The following is a 24175-nucleotide window of genomic DNA, read 5'->3' as shown; positions in this document are numbered from 1 at the left end:
GTCACAATTTTCAGGACGTTGAAAGCATTCTGGTTAATAATTTGACAGAAGTGCCATCATCAGGTAGCACAATTACAGAGAAGAAGCTGGGGAAGCCCGCCCTGCCGGTCAAGGGTGACTTAAAACTTTGAGGGAAAGACTGATCACCCGGGTTGTATACGGATGCCACGTGTGTAAAAACATCGGAAACAATTAAGGTAGTTAAACAGAAATCAGGCCCAGCGGCTGGAGGGCGCGCTCACTGTGGGTGCGCCCTGGGGGCGTTGAAAGGTCAGCCAGCGCTGCAAGCCCAGGGGTCGCCCCCGGGGCTGGGCCCTCCAGTTGTCCTCAACACCCTAACTCCAAAGAAACACGGCTCGAACCTAAATACTCCTCCCTTTACCCCAAGCTCTTCCCACCGCTTCCTAAGTCCCGAAACGACGCTGAACCCCATTCATCTGGATCTGGGGTGGGGAGAGTGAGGGGAAGACTAGCAGCGCGAGCCGCAGCAGCAGAAGAGGCCAGGCCTTGGAACCAGCCAAAATGCTGGGTTAAAGCCCCGATCCAACCGCAGTGCCTCTGGTGAGAGGACCTCTCTGGCAGTCTGGGCGCGGGAAGCCGGCGGCCGGAGGAGGGATGGGGAGAAAAAGTGCGAGGTCCTTACCCGCTGCAAGGTTGGCCGCTGCCGGCTGCTGCCGGCGGCTCCAGTATCGGAGGCCGGAGGCGGCTCCACGGAGCCGTAAGGAGGCTGCCATGCTGCCCCGCCCCGCCTCCCCACGGTGACCTCCGCGGTACTTGGCTCACCCACTGACTGCTAGGGTGCGTGGTGCGGCGGGCGGGCCCGACTGCGGCGTGGGGCCGCACGCGCACGCGCCCTGCCGCTCGGGGCGGGCACCTACCCGCAAGGGGAGGAGCGCGGAGCGGAGAGGCGCGGCCCGGCGGGACCTGGGCGGTCAATCCCCTTACGGACAGGGAAGAAGACCAATCAGAATTCCTCTCTCCTCCGCCCTTCGCGAACCACCAATAGGAGGCCTTTTCTGACGCTCACGTCGTGAACCCTGGCCCCACCTCAAGCCCCTCCCTCACTTACAGACCGCGGGCTGGAGTCTCCTTGTTTACGGAAAGGCAGAGGGTGTGTGGGAGGCGGTGGCTGTCTCTACCGCCTCCTTGGAGCACCTGACCCCCCAGAGCCGCCCCCTCGGAGTGTCGTAACTGCGCGTGTTGCAGGCAAGGACATAACTTTGACTCGTGGCAGCTGCAGCAGTATTTAGGCAACAGCAGAAATTCGCGGTCTCCCAGTACAGGGATCCATTTTTAACCTCAATGATGTGGGTCTCCTAATGTTAGCATTTGTATTTTTAGTGTCTGTTCATTGAGAAACAGTCACAGAAATCTACCATGAATACCAGTAGTAACTGTTTCAAATCCATTTGATTTTATTTACCCCAGCAGTTTCTCCACAGATCTGAAAAATAGTAGAAAAACAACACTGTTCTCTTTGAAGGATAGAATTACTAGGAACTTGCACTGTTTATCCCAATATATATTTTTCTAATGTTTGAAAATTCTGCATCCGTTTCACAAGCAAAAATGAAGGTAAGTGAACATGCAGAAAATAGTGTATACGTTTATCTGTCAGAGAGAAGGAGATTTGCTCATTCTTCTGCCTGTGCTTGATGTACATATTTGAATCTCTCAGCCCTTTGGCCATAATTGCAGGGCTTCCCCTCCCCCACTAACCTCTTTTGTATTGGGTGTCATGAGCACACGAAAGAAAGACTTGTGGCCTTTTCAGAAAGGTAGTACTGGAGGAAAGAGTGAGGAGTGACTAGGGCAATAGGAACCCCTGGGTGTACACCACCCCCATAAGTTCATTTTATTTATTCATTTGCCTAGGTGGTTCTTACCCAACCTTTTAATCTAAGTAGGAGAGTCAACAAATTTAACTTTGACCATTTTTACCTCTGCCCAGTCACTCATGGATTTCAAAGTACCTAAAGGAATTGGATAATTTCCAAGCAGGCTCCCCCAGGGTTCTGGGCATGCTAGCAATGTTTCCAGAAACTGGTACAGAGGGCAAGATTCCCATTGGTAACTGGTAGAAAAACAATTCCCTTCTTTGGCTGTCTCTCCACCCCAACTCTCTACTCCACATCAACCAAAAAGGAGGAAGGGAGGAAGAATGGGAAGAAAAAATTATTTCAGCTATTGGGACAGTCTCCTAGATCTGGGTCCCTGCCCAAATCTATTTACTGGTTTCTGGAGCATTTCCTATCTGATCCTCTCTTCCTGGTTTATTTAAGATTTAGCTGGAATAGACGTCCTGCAGCCAATAAATGTAGCCTGCAGGTTTGTGTAATTAACGACTGAAATGCCAGTCTGCCTTTCAGCTGTCACCCTACATAGCAGAGCTATTTACAACACAGGCCAACATATCAATTTGATCTCACAGCTCCTAAAGTGCATATCCCAGTCCTCTTGAGGTTTTTATATCCAATCAGATGGTTTTTGTCATTTTTATTGGGAGCTACTGTTTTTGTTTCTCTAGGTTGTTTATGGGGCTCTCTTCTTGAAAATTAGTATTGCTTTACGAAAGTCTGCCTCTACAAACGGTGTTTCCCTAGGGCTGGAAGGGGAGAGGAGAAGTTCAGAAAAGAGAGCAAGCAGAGCTACAGCTGCACATGAGGTCTTTTTATTGGCTTTTTTTTTTAACTGATGTGATGGCTTTGAAAAAAGAGTGAGCAGCATTGAAAGTTTGATTCTTTTTGCTTAAGTAGGACCAGGGTATAAGTCTCAATTTCTCCATATCCTTACATCATGTAATTTAATGTCTCCTCCCAGAATTCCTGTACTGATTCATAAATTAAGGCTCTGAGATTTTCATAAAAGTTTTCTCATAAGCAGTATGATTTTTTTTAAGTAACTATTACTCTTTGAAGGTGCTCACAGATCTTATTGTATTGCAGAGGCAGTTACTGCCACAGCTGGCTTTATTTGATTGCCTTACTGATGTCTTTGTTGGAAAGGCACTGCAACTTCTCCCCAAGTCTCTGCCACATAGTTTTTCTTGAAATTGTGTTTCAGTGCAACATAGGCTCTTGACTTCTGCTTCTGGGAGGATGCAGTAGATATATTTGCCTGAAAGCCATCGGGGAGCCCAGGTCTTTTGAGCATGAACTGCCTGTTCTCCTTGCTTGGGATGGTGCAAATAAACCCTTACTTTGCTGCAAACACCCACTGTCAGAGTTTGGCTTTCCACTCTGCAGGCACATGACCCTTGCTCCGTAACAGTAAGACTGAAAGGTGGAGAAAAGAAGGCATACCAGCTAGGACCTTAGGATCCAAAGAGGAAGACAAAGGTAAATTCTTGGGTTTTTGTTTAGCCTTTTATATCACATACCGGGTACTGAAGAACCAAAAACCAGAAATCTAAAATTGCCAAGAGGCACAAACAATAATGTCCCAGTAAAAGGCTGCTCTCTTTAGCCAAAAGACCAAAAAAGAGGCAGCTTAGCAAGACAGATAACCTTTAGAAAATAACCACACTACTGTAGACAAACACTGCATAATACAAACCTGTGGCCCCACCTCCACCCTAGCCTGCAAAGGCCTTGTGAGGGATCAAGGCTTCCACACTTCAAGGCCATAATGAGACACCCCAACGTCTGAACACCCTAGTCCCTCTACACCTCCACCCCATTATGTGGTGTCAGAGAAGGCCAAGTAGAGAGACAAGACTTTTCCCACTGCTGGATGGTAATGAGTACCCATCCACACATACACACACGCTCCCCACCCCTATCCCCAAGGTGTCATTGGACACCACGTAGGGAGCCTGGACTTCCAGCCCTACCTGACAGTAATGAGGCACCCCTCTCTTTCTTGGCCAGGGTGGAGTCAGAGGGGCCTAATGGAGAGGTTGGACTTCCACCACTACCCAGGGGTAAGAAGGCCACCCCTCCCTGCCATAGTATCATGGAGGCTACATGGGGAGCATTCCTACCCCTCTCAGCTAGGGGAGTACCAGTGGGAGCCGATTGGGGAGTTGAAATTCCCACCCCCACCCACCGCATTGGTGTCAACAGAGGCAAAATGGGGAACCTGACTTCTGTCCCCACCTGGCATTAACAGAAGTGGTGCCTCTCCTCCATCCCCTTGCCAGAGCAGTGTCAGAAAAAGCCAGCTAAAATAGGAGATTAAAATAAGATCCAGAGTGTTATAATACCCCAAAATCCGTGTTTCAATTGGAAATCACTCATCATACCAAGAACCAAGAAGACTGCAAACTAGTGGGGAAAAAAAGTCAATACAAAACTGACAGAGAAGTTAAAATTATCTGACAAACATGTTGAAGCAGCCATCAGAAAAATGTTTCAGTGAATGATTAGAACACACTTAAAACAAATGGAAAAAAATAGTCTCAGCAAAGAAATAGAAGATATAATGAAATAAATGGAAATTTTAGAATTGAAGAATGTAATAACTGAAATTAAAAAACAACAACAAATCTCAACGAATGAGCTCTACAGCAGAATGGAGCTAAAAATCAGTGAACAGGAAGCTAGAACAATAGAAATTACCCAATCTCAACAACAGAGAGGAAAATAGACTGGAAAAAAAAAAAAACATGGCTTCAGCGATCCATATCATAACTGATCTAATATTCATATCCTCAGAATTTAGGAAAGAGGAAAAAAGACTTTCCCAACAAAGCCAGTGCGATCTAATTATTGTTACATCTGTCCCCAAGCTATTACTGTTAATCTCTCACCTCCATGATAAAATGGTACTGTCTCTTGTCAGATCACTGAGCTCCCAGGTTCTCTCTCTCTCTCCCTCCGTCTCTCAATTTCTTTTCCACAACAAGTTCTGGTATCCCTTCTCTACCACACTCTTTAGGACTCAATTCTAAATGACCTTCCTCTTATAAACTCCCCGTTACAAAACAAATGAGTCACAAGTATGAAATGTACACTGTGGGGAATATAGTCAAAACCTATGTAATATCTTTGTATGGTGACAGGTGGTAACTAGACTTATCATGGTGTTCATTTTGAAATGTATAGAACAATAAAAGCACTATACTGTGCACCCGGAACTAACACAGTATTGTAGGTCAATTATACTTCAAAAACAAAGTCATAGAAAAAGAGATCAGATTTGTGATTAAGAGAGGCAGGGGGTGGGGGACAGGAGAACTGGATGAAGGTAGTCAAATATAAGATAAATAAGTACTAGGGATGTAATGTATGTCTTGATAAATACAGTTTACACGCCATATGATATATATGAAAGTTAAGAGAGTAAATCCTAAGAGTTCTCATTACAAGAAAAAAAATTTTCTTCATTTTTCTTTTATTTTGCATCTGTATTAGTGATGGATCTTCACAAAACTTATTGTGGTAATCATTTCATGATATATATAATTCAAATCCTTATGCTATATACCATAAATTTACATGGTGCTGTGTCAATTATATCTCAATAAAACTGGAAGGGAAAAAAAATAAACAAATGACCTTCCTCAAGAAGTTTTTTTGGGGGAGGAGGAGAGAGGCAGACAATAAGCAAGCAGTCAAGAAAATGATCACGTTTGATTAAGAAACTATATCCAAAGATACTTTCAAAAATTGCACCAGTTAGAGGGAGGGTATAGCTCAAGTGGTAGAGTGTGTGCTTAGCATGCATGAAGTTTGATCCCCAGTACCTCCATTAAATAAACAAACAAACCTATTTACCTGCCCCCCCCCCAAAAAAGAAAAATAATTATACCAGTTAGCATCAGGTTTGGCGAAATGAAACAAAAAGGCCAGTGATAGCAGTCTGGTTTATCCTCATAGAAGAGAAGTCTAGATGTAGGCAAACCAGGGTCATTATGGAAGCTCTGAGTTATCAAAGATCCAGGCTCCTCTTTTTGTTTTACTATGTGGCGCTGGTATGTAGCCTCATGATTATTTCATGATCCAGAGTGGCTGCTGGTGGTTCCAGAAAACAGAAAAGAAAGGGAAAAAGGAAAGGAAAAGGGTGTATCAGTGGATTGTCCTCATTTTCAGAATTCTTCCTGTAAGTCCTACTACACAATTTCCCTTCCCCCGCTGGCCAGAATTTAGTCATTTAGCCATTCTTAGCTGCAAAGAAAGATTAGAAATGTAGTCTTTTAACCTGGGGATAGGTGGGTGTGGAAGAACAATGGATTTGGATACACTGATAAAACATTGATAAAATGATTGAATTGTGTCCCAAATTGCGAGCATTCCTAAGGACATACTATACATTTATTGAAATGGATTAGAGCTTGTCATGTATAGAAATATTTATCAACAGGTACATATATGCGCAGGTTAGTATACGTACGTATGGCTCCTTGCTCTGGTATCTGAGAAGGCTTGGAAGCAATGATATTCCAGTAGCAATGAACATACCTAGTGTTTTGTATTTTCCAGTGACATGTCTACCTTTGACTGTGGTGGGCAACAATTATCAAACCTTGTAAATATGGATTACACAATGTTATTGAATAAATTTAATTACCATGAAATAAATATTCGTTGAGTCTGCCAATAATTATGATTATACAATCTAATTTATACTCATAATTATTTTACTTACTTTATGGTCCTTAACATGTAAATTCAATATAAACATTTCATCAGATTAATTAATTATATTCCTTTGATCTGTTTTATAAAACATATAAACATATTACTGCTCATAAATACTATGGAGCACATACTACACACTTTTTAATATGACATAATAGTAACTAGACTGAATCTTATCTCTTTCAATAGTGTCTGGGGTGGAAAGGTGCTATAAATCCACAAAATCCTCATTATACTTCATCCTAATAATTCTGTTTCTCAGTCAGGGACCTGGATTTCCATCACCTCTGGAAAAAAAAATTCAGAATCATGGTTACATTTTTGGGAGCTATTTAAAGTAATAGGAAGAATTAAGAATATTGGACGGCAGGGGAGGGTACAGGTCAAATGGTAGAGTACATGCTCAGCATGCATGAGGTCCTGGGTTCAATCCCAGTACCTCCATTAAAAAAATAATTCAATAAATAAACCTAATTGCCTCCCCCCACAGAACAACAGCAACAACAAAAAAAGAATATTAGACAGGAAGGTGTACCAATATTGACTATTTTAATTCAAATAAAGACAGCCTATCAATTCAAACTTCAGGTTACAAGTGATTTAAAATTTTCATTTGCTTAAATAAATCAAAGAAATGTATTGGTTCCCATTACGGAAAAGAGCCTGTTGGGCCTGGCTTTAAGACAGACCTGTTCTCTGTGTCTCCTCTCTGCCCGCTGCAGAGCTGCTGCACCTTCAAGCATCATACCCTGTTTGCTGCAGTTACTCCCATAACGGTTACTGATAGCTGTAGCTGCTTATCCTCTCATCTGGCACCATCCCTGGGCTGTATAAGACCTTCTTCCTCCTGGAAGAGAGAGGAAACTTTCTTCTTCACAGAACTCCTCCTCTGATCAGATTCTAGCTTATCTTTGGACTGACTACTATGGCCAAGGTAATGGAATTACGGCCCATTTCTGGAGTTGAAGCTCAGTTCATTCTCACTCAAACCAAATGACTTGAGAGTAGTGGATGAGGAAAAGGTAGGTACTGTTTTTTAACCCAAAGAGGGCTGAAAGGCTACAGAATAACAATGGCTGTCAGCCTCAGTGACTGAGCAAATTAGCACATGAACACAACTCTAGACAGGCTGTTAAACTGGAACGCCAAGTAAAATCTGGGCCCCAAAATGTAAACACTGCTTCTAAAAATTGGCATCAGCCTGTCTTTGAACAAGTCACACATTCCCCTATATTCATGTCATGCTTATATAACTAGTATTAGCCCTTTTGTTATTGAGGATGCAGTGCATCACCTTTGTCCAAAACCCCTGTCATTTTTGTTAAAATTGATACAGCTTGGGATATATCAATTAAAACAAAAATAACAGGTTTTTGGTTTTGCTTTTGTTTATTTAGTTTTGCTTAAGGATGTAATTACCAGAGGCCCATAACATAATTTTGGTGGCCTTTGGTCACAATGATATTTCCTAGTCAGATTATTTCTATATGGGCCAATTCATCTGTGAAATCGTAAAGACATGGTTTACAATCCCAAATGAATGATAGAACTTTTCCAAAATACCAAAGCCCAGGCCTCATTCAAAAGTAATTCCTGGGGTGAGTCATTGAGCATTTGAATGTATTTTTTTATTTTCTCAAATAATTTGGCTGCAGAATGAATATTGAGAGCGAGTACCATATAAGGTAAAACTAAGACATAAGAAATGCTCAGAAACTAGTCATGTGACTGTGGACATAGAGTGAAAGAAGGTATGAGAGATACCTGGGAGGCAAAATTGATAGTACCGGTTACTTCCAGAAGTTGAAGGACACTTGAAAGAGAAGAAATAATCAGGTAGACCCTTAGGTTTTTGGCTTGGATGACTGGGTAGATGAAAATGCCATTTCCCACGATAGAAAAATGGGTTGTGTTGAATTTGAAGTGGACGTGTTCAGCAGGGAGGGTATGGCTCAGTGGTAAAGGGCTTGCTTAGCATGTATGAAGTCCTGGGTTCCATCCCCAATACCTCCATTAAGTAAAAATAATAAATAATAATAATAAGTAAATTTTGATTCCCCCCCCCCAATAAACACATACATACATAAATCTATAAATAAATAAAGCGGACATGTCCAAGGCCAGTTTGCCATATGGAGAGTTTAAGTTAGACATATACATTTGGAAGCCATGGGCTAACAGACGATAATGAAAGTCTTAGGTGTAGATGGGATCCCTCAGAACATTTCTACAGTGGATAAAACTCCAGAGAACACTCCAGGGGGTGGGTGGAAGAATTAGAGCATATATAAAGACCAAGAGAGAGAGTCCAGAGAAGGAGGGAAATGAGGACAGAGTGACGTCGGAGAAGTCAAAGCAGGAGAACAGTTCAAGGAAGGAATATTTCATAAGCTCCAGTTCTTATCAAGGGAGAAGCATGAGAAGCAAAGAGAAATATTTCTAGGCTTTTGCAACTAAGAATTATTGTTGCCTTTAATAAAGGAGAGTAGCAATGAAATGGTGGGGCCAGATCACGATAGATGGAGGACATATGGCAAAATGGGCAAATGGAGACAATGAATATGGTTGGTTTTTTTTTTTCCAGGAAACTTGGCCTGTGAAGGAAAGGAGAAATTAGCAGGAAGTAAATTCAAGGGCGTTTTTTATTTGTTTGTTTCCAATGTTTTTTTTTTCTTTTATTGAAGTATAGTTGTTGTACAATATTATATGTTTCAGGTATACAGCATAGTGATTCACAATTTTTAAGGGTTATACTCCACATGTAGTTATTATAAAATATTGGCTATGTTCCCTATGTTGTACAGTATATCCTTGCATCTTATTTTATATCTAGTAGTTTGTCCCTCTTCTCTCCCTACCCCTATATTGCCCCTCTCCTCTTCCGTCTCCCCACTGGTAACCACTAGTTTGTTCTCTATATCTGAGTCTGCTTCTTTTTTGTTATATTCAGTAGTTTGTTGTATTTTTTAGATTCCACGTGTTAGTGATAACATACAGGATTTGTCTTTCTCTGTCTGACTTATTTTACTAAGCATAATATTCTCTGGGTCCATCCATGTTGCTGCAACTTCTGTCTTTTTCAAGTCACTTATTTTGGGATCTGGGTCACTCACAGGCAAACCTAATTCTAACTAGTAAGTCTAATTAGAATACATCTATGAATGTTTATTAAAACATTTAAAATATTGTCTTCTAAGAATTTTTAGTAATATACTATAAGAAAATTCTCATGATATAATGTTAAGTGAAAAAAATCAGGACACAAAACTGTTATTGCAATATTTTATAATTTTGTATTGTGTATATATATACACATAGGGAAAAACATAGGATTATAGATATTTTTTCTTCTCTCTGCTTTTCTTCACCTTCCCTACCTCATCATACATGAAAATCAATTCCAGACAAACCAAAGACCTATACATGGAAGGCAAAACTTTAAAGTTATTAGAAGAAAATATGGAAGAATACCTTTATGACTCTGGGATAAAAAAGGATTTTTCAACAAGTCACAAGTGCACAAATGACAAAGAGAAGTATTAATATATTCAACAGTACTATAATTAAGGTCTTCTACTCATCAAAAGATACCAAAGAGAAAGTGAAAAAACAAGCCACTGGAAAGAGATATCTGCAACACATAAAATCATCAAAGGAACAATATACAAAATCTATTTTTAGAAATCCCACAAATGAATATGAAACAACCGATAGAAAAAATAGGTAAAAGATATGAACAAGTACTTCATTAATGATCACAGAATGCATATTACAATCACAATGAAGAGATGAAGCAATAGAAACTTTCTTACACAGCTAGGAGTATAAATTGGGTCAACAACATTGGAAAATTATTCAACATTACCTAGGAAATTTGCGCAAACTTGGTCATTCCATTCTTAAATACTTAGCTTAAGGAAAACATCTATATGTCCATTAGGAGCCCTGTGCAGCAAAAAGCTAGAAACAACCCAGATATTCAACGGAACATGTGAATACATTGTGGTCTGGGTATAAAAGGGAACATCATTACAGCAGTGAGAATGAATGGAATATAGCTGCTCTTGTCAACATGCATGACCCTAAAAGCAAAGTAGAGCAAATCACAAAAGAATAAATAATTTTATATAGAGCTCAAAACAGTCAAAAATGCAAAAAGTATTTCTTTTTATGAATACATACACATGTAGTAAAACTATACTAAAGCAAGTGAATGATTAACACAGATTTCAGTGTAGAGGTTACCTCTGATTGGGAGGAAAGGGAGGCAAGGTTGATGGGGAAGAGGCACACGGAAACCTGAAAAACCATTAGCAAAGTTCTGTTTCTTAAACTTTGTGATAGATACTGGTGTTCATTTCATTATTATTCTTTAAATAGTAATAAGATTATTGTGATATTTGTAAATATATCATATACTTTTTTATATGTCTCATTTTGCAATTTAAAAGAGGTTTTAAAAGGAACAACTTGGGGCTAATTTTTTTAAACTAAGCCACAGGCCCATAGTGTGTCCTGACGATGTAAATTTTTTTACAAATTAATCGTTAGGGCACATTTCAAAGCATCATCTCCTGGTTCTGACAAATTATATTCAAAGAAGTTAGTGTTTTGTATATTTTTGGTCATGGGGCATAAAACTGAGCAGAACATTTTCAGTGTCCTTTGCAGCTAGCTATGGCTGTATGACTCTATTTGGGCCAACAGGATACAAGCAGAAGTGATAGGTGCACATCCAGGTCTTTCCTTAGAGTTGGATTCCCATGCCCTGGACATTTTCTCTCCTATTGCCCGGACATGGAGGGGCCCAGTCGCAACTCTGTGCATAAAGACAACAGCCAAGGAGATGGTGAAATGATAAAATGGAAAATGCTCAGGTCTCAATGGAACCTGGACCTCTTGTGGAGCAGGACCACAAGGCCAGCCCTGGACTGCTTACCCTAGACTGTTGGAGTGACTATATTCAGGAGTCTGATTATATTCTGGAATCTCTTTATTGCAGCAGCTCAGTTTGTACCTTGACTTATAAAGCCATTGTCATTCTTTATTTGTTCCTTGTAAACATCAGTAGAGTAGACAGACATGACTCTGAAAATAGAACAGTATAGTATTATCTGCATGAAAACCAGCTGCTTCCATTGCCTAGAAATTTCATTATCTCAGTGTCCAGGAGTGACTGGGCCCTGAGACTGGGACAAGTCTCAAATGCACAAGAGACCAAAGTAGACACCTAAGTGCAAATGTATTAATTTCCTAGGAGAAATAAAAAAAGCAACACCCCTGTAAGTATAATTAACTCATTCTCTCCCCAGCTATGAAGCTATGTAGAAAGCTAAATCATCAGAAACCATTTCAGTGACTTCAGAAATTTTTTAAGTTCATGGAGTCAACTCATCCTCTCCCCGAGGCAGACCTACATGGAACTGAGAGGGTTGCTTCGTGAGCATGAAGTCAAAACAAGGAGAAACTGATGAATCAAATGTCTAGTGAATGTCCTTTCACTTTTGTGACTATAGTGACAGGAAGTACTCAAAATCAAATGGCCAAATCTCCTATGTTTATTTCACATTAGAAGTGATGTTGCCACTGGGACCAGGAATCAATCAAAGACTGACAGTAAGGTTTCCTTTTCCCCTGGGAATAGGCACTATCAATGTTTGTCTCTGTGTTTCCTCTTTTCTTATCCCAAGGGCTGGTCCAAAAGAGTGTTCCTGGTTTTTAATGAGATTTTCACCTGTTTTGGAAGAAAAAAAATTCTCCCTGAATTAGTGGACTTTCAGGGAGCAATTCCCTTTGTTCTGAGAATATGCTATTAGTTTTTGGTAGTAAAACATCTTTCCTTTTATGTCATGATGGTGGCAGTAGACTGGTGGGTCTTTTTCATGCCAGGCTTTGGTAAATTGAAAAGTTGGCAGCACTTTATCAGGTCCTCCTGTTTTTTTTTTAACTGAGTCATAAAAGCTAAAGGCCTGGGACTACTGTTCTATCCTCTCACAGATGAATGACTGTTTTTTGTTTTGTCTTTTTGATTGACACATTCTTAAGATATGGTAGTGACCTCAAACTGGTTATACTGAAATTTACTGAGCCTTCAAGCTATCCTTTGGGTGATTCATTTTTAATTCATTTTTATGGCTAAATTCTTAGAGGTTTTATTTTATCTCATTTACAAGTTATCAGAGCATATCTTTATAGTCTTCCAGTATTTAGAACATCCTGTAAACTCACTCTCGAAGAGCACTAGAAGCATGTCTTATGACAATAATAATAACATCTACCATTTCCTGGGCACGTACTATATGCCAGGCACTGTAAGTTTTTTTATGTGGATTAATTCAGGTAGTTCTTACAGCAACCCTATGAAGTATTTACCATTATTATTTGCATTTTAAGATGAGATGATTAGGGCAGTAAGAGTTTATTCTTCCGTCCAAGATCATATAGCTAGCGACTAGACCCAGAACTAAGAACAGGCATCTGATCACAAAGTGTATTTTCATATTACGTCTCTCAAAAAATCAGGGGCTGCCTTCTCACTGGGACTTTAAACCCTGTTTCCTGTAAGACAGTAAAACAGAGGAGGCCTAGTAGGGCTTTGTTTAGTATATTTTTAAATCTTTGATACTTTAAAAATATTCAGTGCTAAACCTAATTCACCTTTAACATAGAAATACATAAACAACTTGCATTTTCTAGAACAGAAAAATGACAATTCTTCTCAGTAACTCCCTCTGTCCTTTCTTACTCTTCAATTTGTGAACATTTTGTCCCTAAAGTAACTTCTGACTGCAGCTTTATCAAGAACAGTATTTCTTTAGAAAGAAGTTTTTCCTTGGGCTGATACTAGTTTTTTTCTTTTGTTTTGTTTTCTTTCTTGTTTTAACCTGCTCTGTCATTGTGACTGAGAAAAGACTAGCCCTTGTCTCTCTATTCCCGTTTCTGGGACATGGCCTTGGATTCTGTTCAAGGAGGGTCTTATCTCTGGTTTGTGTGTCTTTCTGCCATGCTGAATCCTCTAAAACCTCCTTGGCCTTCCTCCACTGGCCACTCTTGAGTGTACCCTTCCTAGAGGGTGTCTTTCGAGAGGTCTCCGTCATCTGCCAATTTTCTACATACTATTAGTCAGTCTCAGCTTTAGTGCTTTGGATCGCCCAGTCACATTCTGTAATGTTAGGTGTATCGAGGGGCTTAAGAAAGAAACCCATAACTCCTTAAGAAAGAAAATCAAACCAAAACTCACTTACATTGAAGTATCCCTCTAGTGGGTCCTGTGTTACCTCATGTGTCAGGGGTCTCCAAGACCACCTCTAGGTTTAGGGATTGACTAGAAGGACAGGACTCAGCATACGGCCATACTCAAGCTGTGATTCATTTCAGCAGAAAGATACAAAGCACAATCTGCAAAGGTAGAAGGCACATGGGGCCAAGTCCAGAGAAAACCAAGCACAAGCTCCTTAGAATCCTCAGCTGGTGGAGTCACACAGGACATGCTTAATTTCCCAGCATTTTACACATGTGAAATGTTATCTGCCAGGGAGGCTCATTCGAGTCTCTGTGCCCAAAGGTTTTATTGGGAGCTGGGGACCAGTCACAAAGGCGTTCCCTGCCTAACACAAGCATGTGTTCAGCATAAACCACATTGTTGATATGAACAGTTTAGATATAATGAGCCATTCTTATTAGTTAGAGTGATGGGAAGCTTTCCCAAATTCAAGTTCCAGACACCAGTCACAGACCAAGCTTGTAAGGGGGCCTTTGAAAGGATAGCACTCAGTCTGCTATATTGACTTTTTTAAATAACTGAGGGCACACAAATGAAGGAGATCTGGTAGAACAGGTTTATGGCAAAGTCCCTGAGGGAGAGTAAAGAGTCTGAGGCTGGAGCTTCCAGATATAATTATCAAGTCCAAAGGTCTGTACTGGACAATGAGTGAGAAAGGAAACCAGAAATGGGAAACCAACCAGGAACCTGGCTGAAGTAAAGCCCATTGAGGCCTTTGATCAGAGGTGATTGATCCTGGGTACCCCTCCTGGTGCACAGCTGGATCAAATGCTTAAAGTAATAGAGCCAAGACTGGCAAATGCTCTCCAGCTGCCCCCACAGCATGGCAAGGATATCTCAGAGAAGAAAGGTGCTCAGTAGCCACACATGGCCAGTAGCTACCATGGCTACCATATTGGACAGCTACCCCTTGGCATTCGTTGGCAGTAGAGACAGATGTCTCCAATGTCATTGTCCCAAGAAAATGGCAGAGCAAGTGCCCTGATGTACACTCAGTAGTTTCAAAAAGATTAATGCCAGATGAGCTTAATTACTAGGGCAGAAAAGCAGTTCCTCACCATGCAGTCCACCTTTAACCCCTAAAGACATACGTCAAAAAGACCTAGCACTCTTGGTAAGTTCAGAATGAATCACTGAACAGTTATAGGTCCTTAGAAATTAAGGCTAAGGCTAATGGGGAGGGTATAACTCAAGTGGTAGAGCGCATGCTTAGCATGCGTGAGGTTCTGGGTTCAATCCCCAGTACTTCCTGTAAGAATAAATAAATAAACCTCACTACCTCACCCTACTGAAAAGAAATTAAGGCCATGGCTTAACTCTTCCAATGGTAAATTTTAGGTTTTAATGTGCTTTAAAACCAAGAAGTCAGAAAGCTCCCCCATCCCAGATCATCTGTTCAAAGACCTCTGCAGTCCTGTGACCTCAAATGGATTGGCAAACCCCATCGGGTGCCACCAAAAGAAGATTCTTACATCTGTCGATGCTCAGCAGAACTCAGTGAACTAGGGATAAGGAAGGCCTCCTGTGCAACTGTAGCCAGTTACATGTCCCAGCAGACATTAGCTTGGGTCCAGGCCTTACTGCTGTGCCAGGATGCAAACTGAGAGGGCCGCTGGGGCCCTTTCAGGAGGACTAATTTGACTCATTAGGGACTCTAATAGTCCCACATGCAACATAACTTCTTTCATTAGCCAGACAAACTCAAAGGATACTCTTGGCCAAAAGATAAGTCAGTGATCCCCAAGGAGCTATTATTCCTTTTCCCGCCTCCTAAGCCTGCTAGTCATGCAATTTAATCATAAACCTTCCTTTTTCTCTTTGCCCATCTCAGGGTGGCAGGGCTACTGGTGAAGATAATTTATATATCACCTCTGCCTGCTCATGTAACACTGGACACAACCATGCACCTGCAAGATGCCCCCACAATCATGCACCTGCACAAAGTGGTGGAACAGCACAGACCACCAAGTATGTTCCTTCCTTACACAGCTGTCAGGGGACCACACTCCTAACCCTTCCATAGGCATTTCACATCCAGGTCCAAGTCTACTTCTCATCACTTCTCAACTCATGGCCAAGAATCCACAAACCAAATACTAGATATTTCAGATTTAGGCCATCTTGTTAATAGAGCAGTTCCCCTTAATAGAGCAACCTTCACATTATGAAATTTTTCTGACTCCACTCAACCAGTATTTAAAATACCCACTACAATTACGGGTTTCAGTCCAAGTAATTCTCCATTCCAACAACTTCAATCACCACTCCAGCAACCTACCTAGAAAACTTCCATGCAGTTCAGGTGAAACTTCAGGCTTTTTGAGACCCACACGATTGGACTCTGAAGCCTGAAGTATGGCCAAACAATAACTGTTTCGTAGGTGGCACACATTAAATTTTCAGCTTTACCTGCACTTTGCAGTCCTTCAGGACTCTCATCTTTTGCTAGGTATACTATGAAAAACAGATTAGCCAGAATGTTTAAAGTGTCTGTTCCTTCCCTTGAGAATACCAATATTTACTCTAAATTGGTTTGGATCTGGAAGAGACAGGATGTCCACAGTAATTTTAACTTGATCCTGTTATTAGCAAGGAAATATTCTTTTATTTGTCAGGCGTTTTGTGGGTTTCTTTCTGTAACCTTTACATTGTTTATTTTCAGCCAGTCATTTGTAAGGGAAAGTTAAACCTAATGAATTTCACTTTGCAGTTTATAATTATTGTACATACATCATGACCATCATTATTCTATATTCTCTCCAAGTTTGAAATTCTTGAAAGATACCATTCTATTCCTCCAATAGGATAATATAATAAATGACCTGTTCTATATCAAATGGGACAGCTTCCTATAAATTATATCTTTTCAAAGGACCTATCATGATCATTATTGCCAGGTTTTATTGCTGCAGAAGGCAAATTAATTAATTTTCTTTGACAATAATTTTATGAATGAGGATAATTTTGTGAAGGCAATAGTAGAAAGGCTTCTGTAACAGCACTGAGGAAGATTAGTGTGGGAGTAATTGGTCATTGTTGTTTTCCTGCCAGGCACTCATTTCCATTTCTCTCTCTCCCCTTCCTAACAGCATCCTAAATTCAGGTACCAATATGACTCTTTTCATGTACGTCAAGGGAAACCGTCACACCCAGCTCCAGAGAAAGGCTGTTTTGAATTAGGAATAATACCATGTCCCTTGATACATTACTGGTGCTGAAACTCAGACCTAAGCTGATCTGCACATGACATTCCTTTTGCCCCAGGGATTGTTCAGGAAGAACCTATTAAACCTGTTTGAGCTGATAAGAATTGAGAAGAGACATGAAAAAACTCCTGAGAAAGAGTTTGCCTTGTTCTTACAAGAGAATCACAGGAAGAAATTCTCTTTCTCTGGGCATTGAGGATGGCAGATGTGAAGGCAGCATTTTGCCATGAGAAAAGCCAGTGCAAGGATGGATCCAACAAACAGAGGAAGAACACTCCTGACAGGCCACACTAGGCTGAACCCAAAGCCTGCCCCTCTCGAGGCTTCCATTGTGTGGACCAATGAATTCCCAGTTACATGAGCCAGTAAAAACTAAGTGAAGTTTGATCATCTATTACTTTTGGACAAACATATCTTACCAAAAAGGTGAGTTAATTTTAATCTTATTTCACTTTCAAAATATTTTAAAGTTAAAAAAAATTTTTTTACAAGCAAGTATGTGATAAAATTCAAGCAGCAGAGAAGGACAGTCAAAGAAAATGACCATCTCATTTCAGACATCATCCACCTCTCCAGAGTCAACCACAGGATAAGTTTCACATATGTACATGTATGTATCCTTGTTTCTACTCAAATAGAAGTACAACATACGCATTGTTCTAACATCTTGCTTTTTGTACTTTCTATATCTTGGAGATTATTTCAAGTCATACATATAGATTTATCTCATACTTTTTTTTTTCCGTTGTTCAATCCCCAGGACCTTGTATATGATAAGCATGTGCTCTACCACTGAGCTATACCCACCTCCTATCTCATCTTTTGTAAAGGTTGTATGGTATTCTATTTTATAGATGTACCACATTCATTTAACCAATTCTAACTTTTTGCCACTATAAATAATGATGAAATGAACATCCTTAAATTTAAATATTTGAACAAAGATATGAGCATAAATCTGAGGATAAATTCCTAGAGTAGGCTAGCTGGGTCAAAAATTGTATACATTTTATATATTAACAATTATTGCCAAAATCAATAGAACCTTTTTAGAAGAGATTTTGGCAATAGCTGTTAAAATATAAAATGCATAGACTTTTTGACATAATAGCCAAATAGATTGTTTTTCCTTATACTCTACCAATTGATCAAAATTATACTGCATTTCAGATTGCTTACTCTTTGGACCACAACTTTATTTCAGTTTTTTTGTTGTTGTTTTTCTGAATTTTCTAATTGCCTTTTTTTTTTTTCTCTTGAGAAAAAGAATGCACGCCTTCTTTACAATATCCAGATATCTCCCAACACCTTATTATTCTATCTATAGTATGGAATTTATTCCTTTCTAATTACAAACATTCTTTTTGTTCCCCACTGACTTCTTGTTCCAATTTGGAAAGACATTCCTAGGCCTGAAGTGCTAGCAGTCATTTGGGATGTCTGGTCATTAAACCCTGGGTTAGGTCCATGTTTTCTGTACTCCAGGTCATTTTCTTTCTAATTTCTCACTTTCTCATTTTTTCTCAAATACATCAGGTAACTTCCTAAGAAAGGGAGTTTCTGCATCCTTAAATATCTTAGCAGTGGCCCCTCCCTCTCCATGGTTTTGGCATCCACCATTATGGAGGGCCAACTGTAAGGGACTTGAGCATCCAGGGATTTTGGTATCCCCTGGGAGTGGAGGTAGGCGGGGCGGGCTTGCAATGAATTCCCTGAAAACCAAGGGATGACTTTATCTTGTTCAATTGCTTACTTGACAGTTTGACTCCAAGTTTTCAACCCCAGAAAATCTCTGAAGTTCTCCTGGATACGTTCATTCCTGCTCCCACTGCAGCCCCTTTTGATTATATCTGGGTTGTGGTTTCTTTCCCTTTGTTTTATCCATCACATGGTTCCATCTCTTTTCTGACTTCCATAAAATTTTTAAACTCTTTCATCTGTTGGTGATTCTTTTTCTATTCTCTCCATTCATGTGATTTTTATTTCCTTTTTTTGATTTTCGTTCCTTTCTATCATTTTGATTGCATCCAGACCAAACACATGTGTACAGTTTGCCATTCGAGTAGGAAGCCTCTCCCTAGTCCTTATTTTCAGAGTTTCAGGAATTCACCTGTCTACTTTTTCCATTGATGAGATCTAACCTCTTATATAATTATGTAAGTTTGACCTATGTAGGTGGAAATAAAATGTCACCTTCCAGAAATATTAGTCACTTAGCACTTTAGGAAGGTTTTAAAGTATCACCATAGATGTGGTAGGAATTCACTTATCTCTTTACCACCGAAGTATTTAAGGAAACAACTGAATGGGTATTCTTATTAAGCGTTGGTAACAGCCTGAACTTTTTGTAGCATTGATGGAGTATGACTCAGGATGGAGTCGTATTGTTCTGGAACTAAGTGGGTGTTAGGGGAATGAAATGATGCATTATTCATATTTTGTTATTATTAGCAATTTATTATAAATACATAACCTATAAGCAGTGGTGTGCTAGTAAATATTTAATTGTCAATTCTTCAGGGAGAAAAGTGTACATATATTTATTATAAATTTTTATAACATAAAGGATGTGTAGCACACAATTTATAAACAATAATAAAATATATAATACTTTTATTGTAACTTCCACATAGCCAATGGATTCTTACAGAATGCTTTTGCCAAACTTTTGTATCTGTAGCCAGCATGCGGTCTCAATTGAACTATGATTTGACAAATGGAGTTGCATCCTGATCTGCTAACTCTTTTCCTAATAAATCTGCTCTCATTAAATTTGACATATGCAGTCAATTTTTCATGACAGCTTTGCTTAACAGCCAGCTCAGGAACCAAATTCCTGAAAATGTAACAATCAGCTCTTGCAAATGGGCACAAGCAAACTCCAATACACCTATAAACCCCACTTCTAGTGATCAAAATGAGGACCCACTTATTTTTGTTGTCCAAACAATGCTTCTCTGATATCATGGGAAAAATCTTTCTTCTCTGTAATCTCCTCTCCTTAACCATTCCCCATCTCCCATCATACACAAGCTGTACAGCGTAGGGACTGGGCAGTTACCTTACTTAGTCCTTTACAGGAGAGAAAATTAGAAATTCAGCTGGTGGCATATTAGACTGGAGCCTGGCTGTTGCTGGTGTCACAGCCACATGGTGGCACTATTGAAGCACAGGTGTTGCAACTGCCTCAGTACCCCTCCACACATGACCCCCACCCCAGTTTGGTCCCAGTTATGCAAAGCTTTCCTGCCTACATCTCCTCTGAAAGCCTAGTATCTCTCTTCCCTTCCATACACAGTTCCTTTCAATGAAGGACATTCCATCAGTGCCTAAAAGTTATATAATAGGACCTTCTTGTTGCCATCTGTCCCAGCAAATTCTACTTGTTGACCTCTGGTTTTTAGACCCTGTCATTCATGTGTTACTGGGAGCCACCCCGTTTCAGATGTACCTGTGATGCAGGTAAATCTTTGACTACTAGTCCAGGGCCTGGAGAAGCTCAAGCCCTTTTTACAATTTTTCTATCCTTACTTTTTGGTGTCTTTCTGTCATTCTTTGTTCACTGTATCTGTGTGGCCTGCTAGATTTGACCCACATTAGACCTCAGTGGAAAAACTCCATTCTTTATCATCTTCCATAAGAAATTAAACAAAACTCATCATTTTTGTGTTTGGGCAACTTCATTGTAGTACTCCCAATTTCATATAAATATCCCAGGGAAGGGCTCTAATTGGCCCAGCTTGGGTCATGTACCTACCACTGGGCCAGTGTACAGTCAGGAGAATGGATGACCGACCAGACCTATATCCCATGCTGGTTTCTATGATGGGGGAAAGAGTACTCCAAAGGAAACTGGACCTGAACTGTACAGGGAAACTGTACCTGAAGATGAATGACACAGATGCCCAAAGAACAAAAGCAACAAACATCCGCTTCTGGTAGCGATTTGACCCTTCCTCCTGGCTAGATTTCCTTTTTTGGATGTTTTTCAATTCCTAGAGAAAAATAGGGAAAGTCAGGCTCTGTGGGAACAAATTGTAAAATGAAAACATATTTAACGTGAAGTAATGCTGAAGGATATCCTTTGAAGCATGCCTTTGAAATAGCAGCTCATCTATTATGAAGCTTAGATTTTTGGACAATTGGTGTTCTCAAAGAGGGGTGGAATTTTTGCATGCTTTCAGACCCTCTGACATGTGGTATTACTTTAAATTTTCATTTAATATGATGTAATTTTGAACCTTCAGTGGAAATATTAAATCAGAAGCTGCCTTATGCTACTTAGGCAGAGGCAAAAAAAAGGGTAAACAATCTCACTGCTTTTTACTCACCACTATTCTAGCTTTATGATTTTGTGTCTTAGGGGTTTTCTCATCTCTAAAAACTCCATATCAAAGTATGAGAAATAGGCCTTGGAATGTAAACTATTCTGATAACAGGAAGCATTAACAAAATAGTTCCCTTTGTTCTACTGAGTTTCTGGAATGCCCGATGCTGTCTGAGCATCTCACCAAGAAGGCCGTCTTGTATCTTGAATCTTTGGACCACATATACTTCCATTCCCAAAAAGGTTTAGAGCAGACAGCTTCAAACTGGGTCTTCATACTCCTGGGGTACTTGAAGACTTTACCCAAACACATGTTGATTGGATGTTTTTAATGCAATCAATTCCCAGTTCTCAACTTTCACAGGCCCCTTTCCTGAGAGACCCCTCCACAGGCCTGCCAATCCCTCCCTTTTCACATTCGCCCTTCTCCCAGCTCTCAGAAGACAGATACATTGCTCTCCCTCTCTGAATCTCATCTTGGTGCATTGCTCCAGGCTATAAAAATCTCAGAGGCAACTCAAAAGAAGATAATTAAACTTGTACTGCCCCTGAGGGGCCATCCGCCCTTCCCCACCCAAAAATAAAGCAAAGAAAGCCTCAGTAAAAAAATACTAAAGCCTTATTCTATCTAGGCAACAAACTCTTGGGAAGTCTTCATGCCTTCTCTACCTCTCATCTATCTCTCTTGTATTGAATTAGGATTCAGAAGGATGTTATCTTAATCGCTTAATTTTAAAATGATAGACAGGAAGTCTGATTTAGCTGATTGGTTTGACAATAAAGACTGGCTTCAAAAGGTTTCTATTCATTCAAGAAACTTATTCTATAAACTAAATGATCTAAACCTATAGCTCCAAGGATTTGATAAAAACAAAGTTAAAGTATATATTCAAATTACAATACACCAGGAAGGACATTCTTTGCAAAGATTCAACCTTCAGATAAAACATTTTTAGATGTCAATGTAAAATGTTCAAGGAACCATATGTTTTTCAAAATTCTTTCAGGGTTACATATGCAAAGAATTTTGAAGATCCCCATCTAAAGAGCCAGAAAACCACCTCAAGCAATTTAAACTCTTCATTAGGAAAACACAACTCTATTTATAACTTGCAGCTATAATTAACTATGAAAAATATCCAATTTCAAAGAAGGATATAAAAGAACATAACATCTTAGTAAAAATTCGTACTTAACTAACATTTTTCTTTTGCTGACTTAATGTTTTCACTCTTGAGTCTAATCAAATGTAGGGTTCTCCAAATTCTAAATATAGAATTTGGCCTGAGGACACACTAAAGCTTTCCATCCCACCATATTTCAGCTTGTTTGTTTATGCTCTAGGTGGGCAGTAGCTGGTGCTTAAACTCCATTTTCCCCCTGTTTAAGCCTATGAAGTTTATATCTGAAGCCCCACAAGACCAAAACTTTCTGATTACAGTCTTCCTGGTGGTGGTTTTCCCCCTCCACTAAAGCCATTTTTTTCCAGATTCTGGTGAATCTCATGACTGTTTCAACCCTATGCAAACAAAATTGCAAAAGCACAACTGACTTTTACCTTCTGTCTTCCACCTTTGCTGCTTAGATATCTTCAGGGTCTTTTAACACAATATGATGCAAAGTTAATTACTAAGGTTTGATAAGCAATTCTCCAGTGAAGACATACAAATGGCCAATAGGCACATGAAAAAATGCTCAGTATCACTAATGATCAGAGAAATGCAAATCAAAACTACAATGAGGTATCACCTCATACCAGTCAGAATGGCCATCATTAAAAAGTCCACAAAAAATAAATGCTGGAGAGGCTATGGAGAAAAGGGAACCCTCCCACGTGGCTGTTGGAATGTAGTTTGGTACAGCCCTTATGGAAAATAGTATGGAAATTCCTCAAGACTAAAAATAGAATTACCGTATGATCCAGTAATCCCACTCCTGGGCATATATCTAGAGGGAACCTTAATTTAAAAAGATACATACACCCCATTGTTCATAGCAGCACTATTTACAATAGCCATGACATGGAAACAACCTAAATGTCCATCAACAGACAACTGGATAAAGAAGTTGTGGTATATTTATACAATGGAATACTACTCAGTCATAAAAAATAATAAAACAATGCCATTTGCAGCAACATAGATGGACCTGGAGATTGTCATTGTAAGTGAAATAAGCCAGAAAGAGAAAGAAAAATGCCACACGGTATCACTTATATGTGGAATCTGAAAAAAAAAAAAAAGACAAACAAGCTTATTTACAAAACAGAAACAGCCTCACAGACATAGAAAACAAACGTATGGTTACCAGAGGGGAAAGGGTAGGAAGAGATAAATTGGGAGTTCAAGATTTGCAGATACTAACTAATATATATAAAATAGATAAACAACAAATTTCTACTGTATAACACAGGAACTATATTCAATATCTTGTAGTAGCTTATGGTGAAAAAGAATATGAAAATGAATATATGTATGTTCATGTATGACTGAAGCATTATGCTGTATACCAGAAATTGACACAGCATTGTAAACTGACTGTACATGTATATATATACTAAAAAAAAAATTACTAAGGTTTGATTCTATTAAATTGCCAGACAAGTTTACTGACCCAGACCAAACTGATTTTTCTACTACCAGGATTTTCCTTCCTGTTTTTAATAACTGAAAAATGTTGAAACATATAAAGATGTTGCAAATACTTAGCAACACAGTTTTCTCCACAAACCCTCTTACCTATTAGTTAGCTGCCAACTGAGAGCAAAATTTAGCCAAGG

The 24175-nt window shown here is 39.6% G+C and overlaps 1 protein-coding gene and 1 long non-coding RNA gene across 4 annotated transcripts in view; one reads left to right on the top strand and one right to left on the bottom strand.

Annotated features, from left to right (window-relative positions):
* Positions 1-844, bottom strand: part of HIBADH (3-hydroxyisobutyrate dehydrogenase) — a 95899-nt gene extending 95055 nt beyond the window's left edge. Inside the window, exon 1 of the mRNA XM_010971557.2 lies at positions 644-844. Within this exon, the coding sequence (XP_010969859.1) occupies positions 644-734 (91 nt within the window). The 5' untranslated portion in view covers positions 735-844. The remainder of the gene's footprint in view (positions 1-643) is intronic.
* Positions 845-1082: 238 nt separating this feature from the next.
* LOC123613429 (uncharacterized) overlaps positions 1083-24175 on the top strand; it is a 41196-nt gene continuing 18103 nt past the window's right edge. For all 3 annotated transcript variants that reach the window (XR_012508145.1, XR_012508144.1, XR_012508143.1), the window contains exons 1-4: positions 1083-1575; positions 2528-2665; positions 3246-3338; positions 16953-17495. This is a non-coding gene — a long non-coding RNA (uncharacterized LOC123613429). The remainder of the gene's footprint in view (positions 1576-2527; positions 2666-3245; positions 3339-16952; positions 17496-24175) is intronic.

This window comes from Camelus bactrianus, chromosome 7 (genome assembly GCF_048773025.1).
Source record: "Camelus bactrianus isolate YW-2024 breed Bactrian camel chromosome 7, ASM4877302v1, whole genome shotgun sequence".
In the NCBI taxonomy this organism is placed as follows: Eukaryota; Metazoa; Chordata; class Mammalia; order Artiodactyla; family Camelidae; genus Camelus; species Camelus bactrianus.
This window is presented reverse-complemented; position numbering and strand designations above follow the sequence as displayed.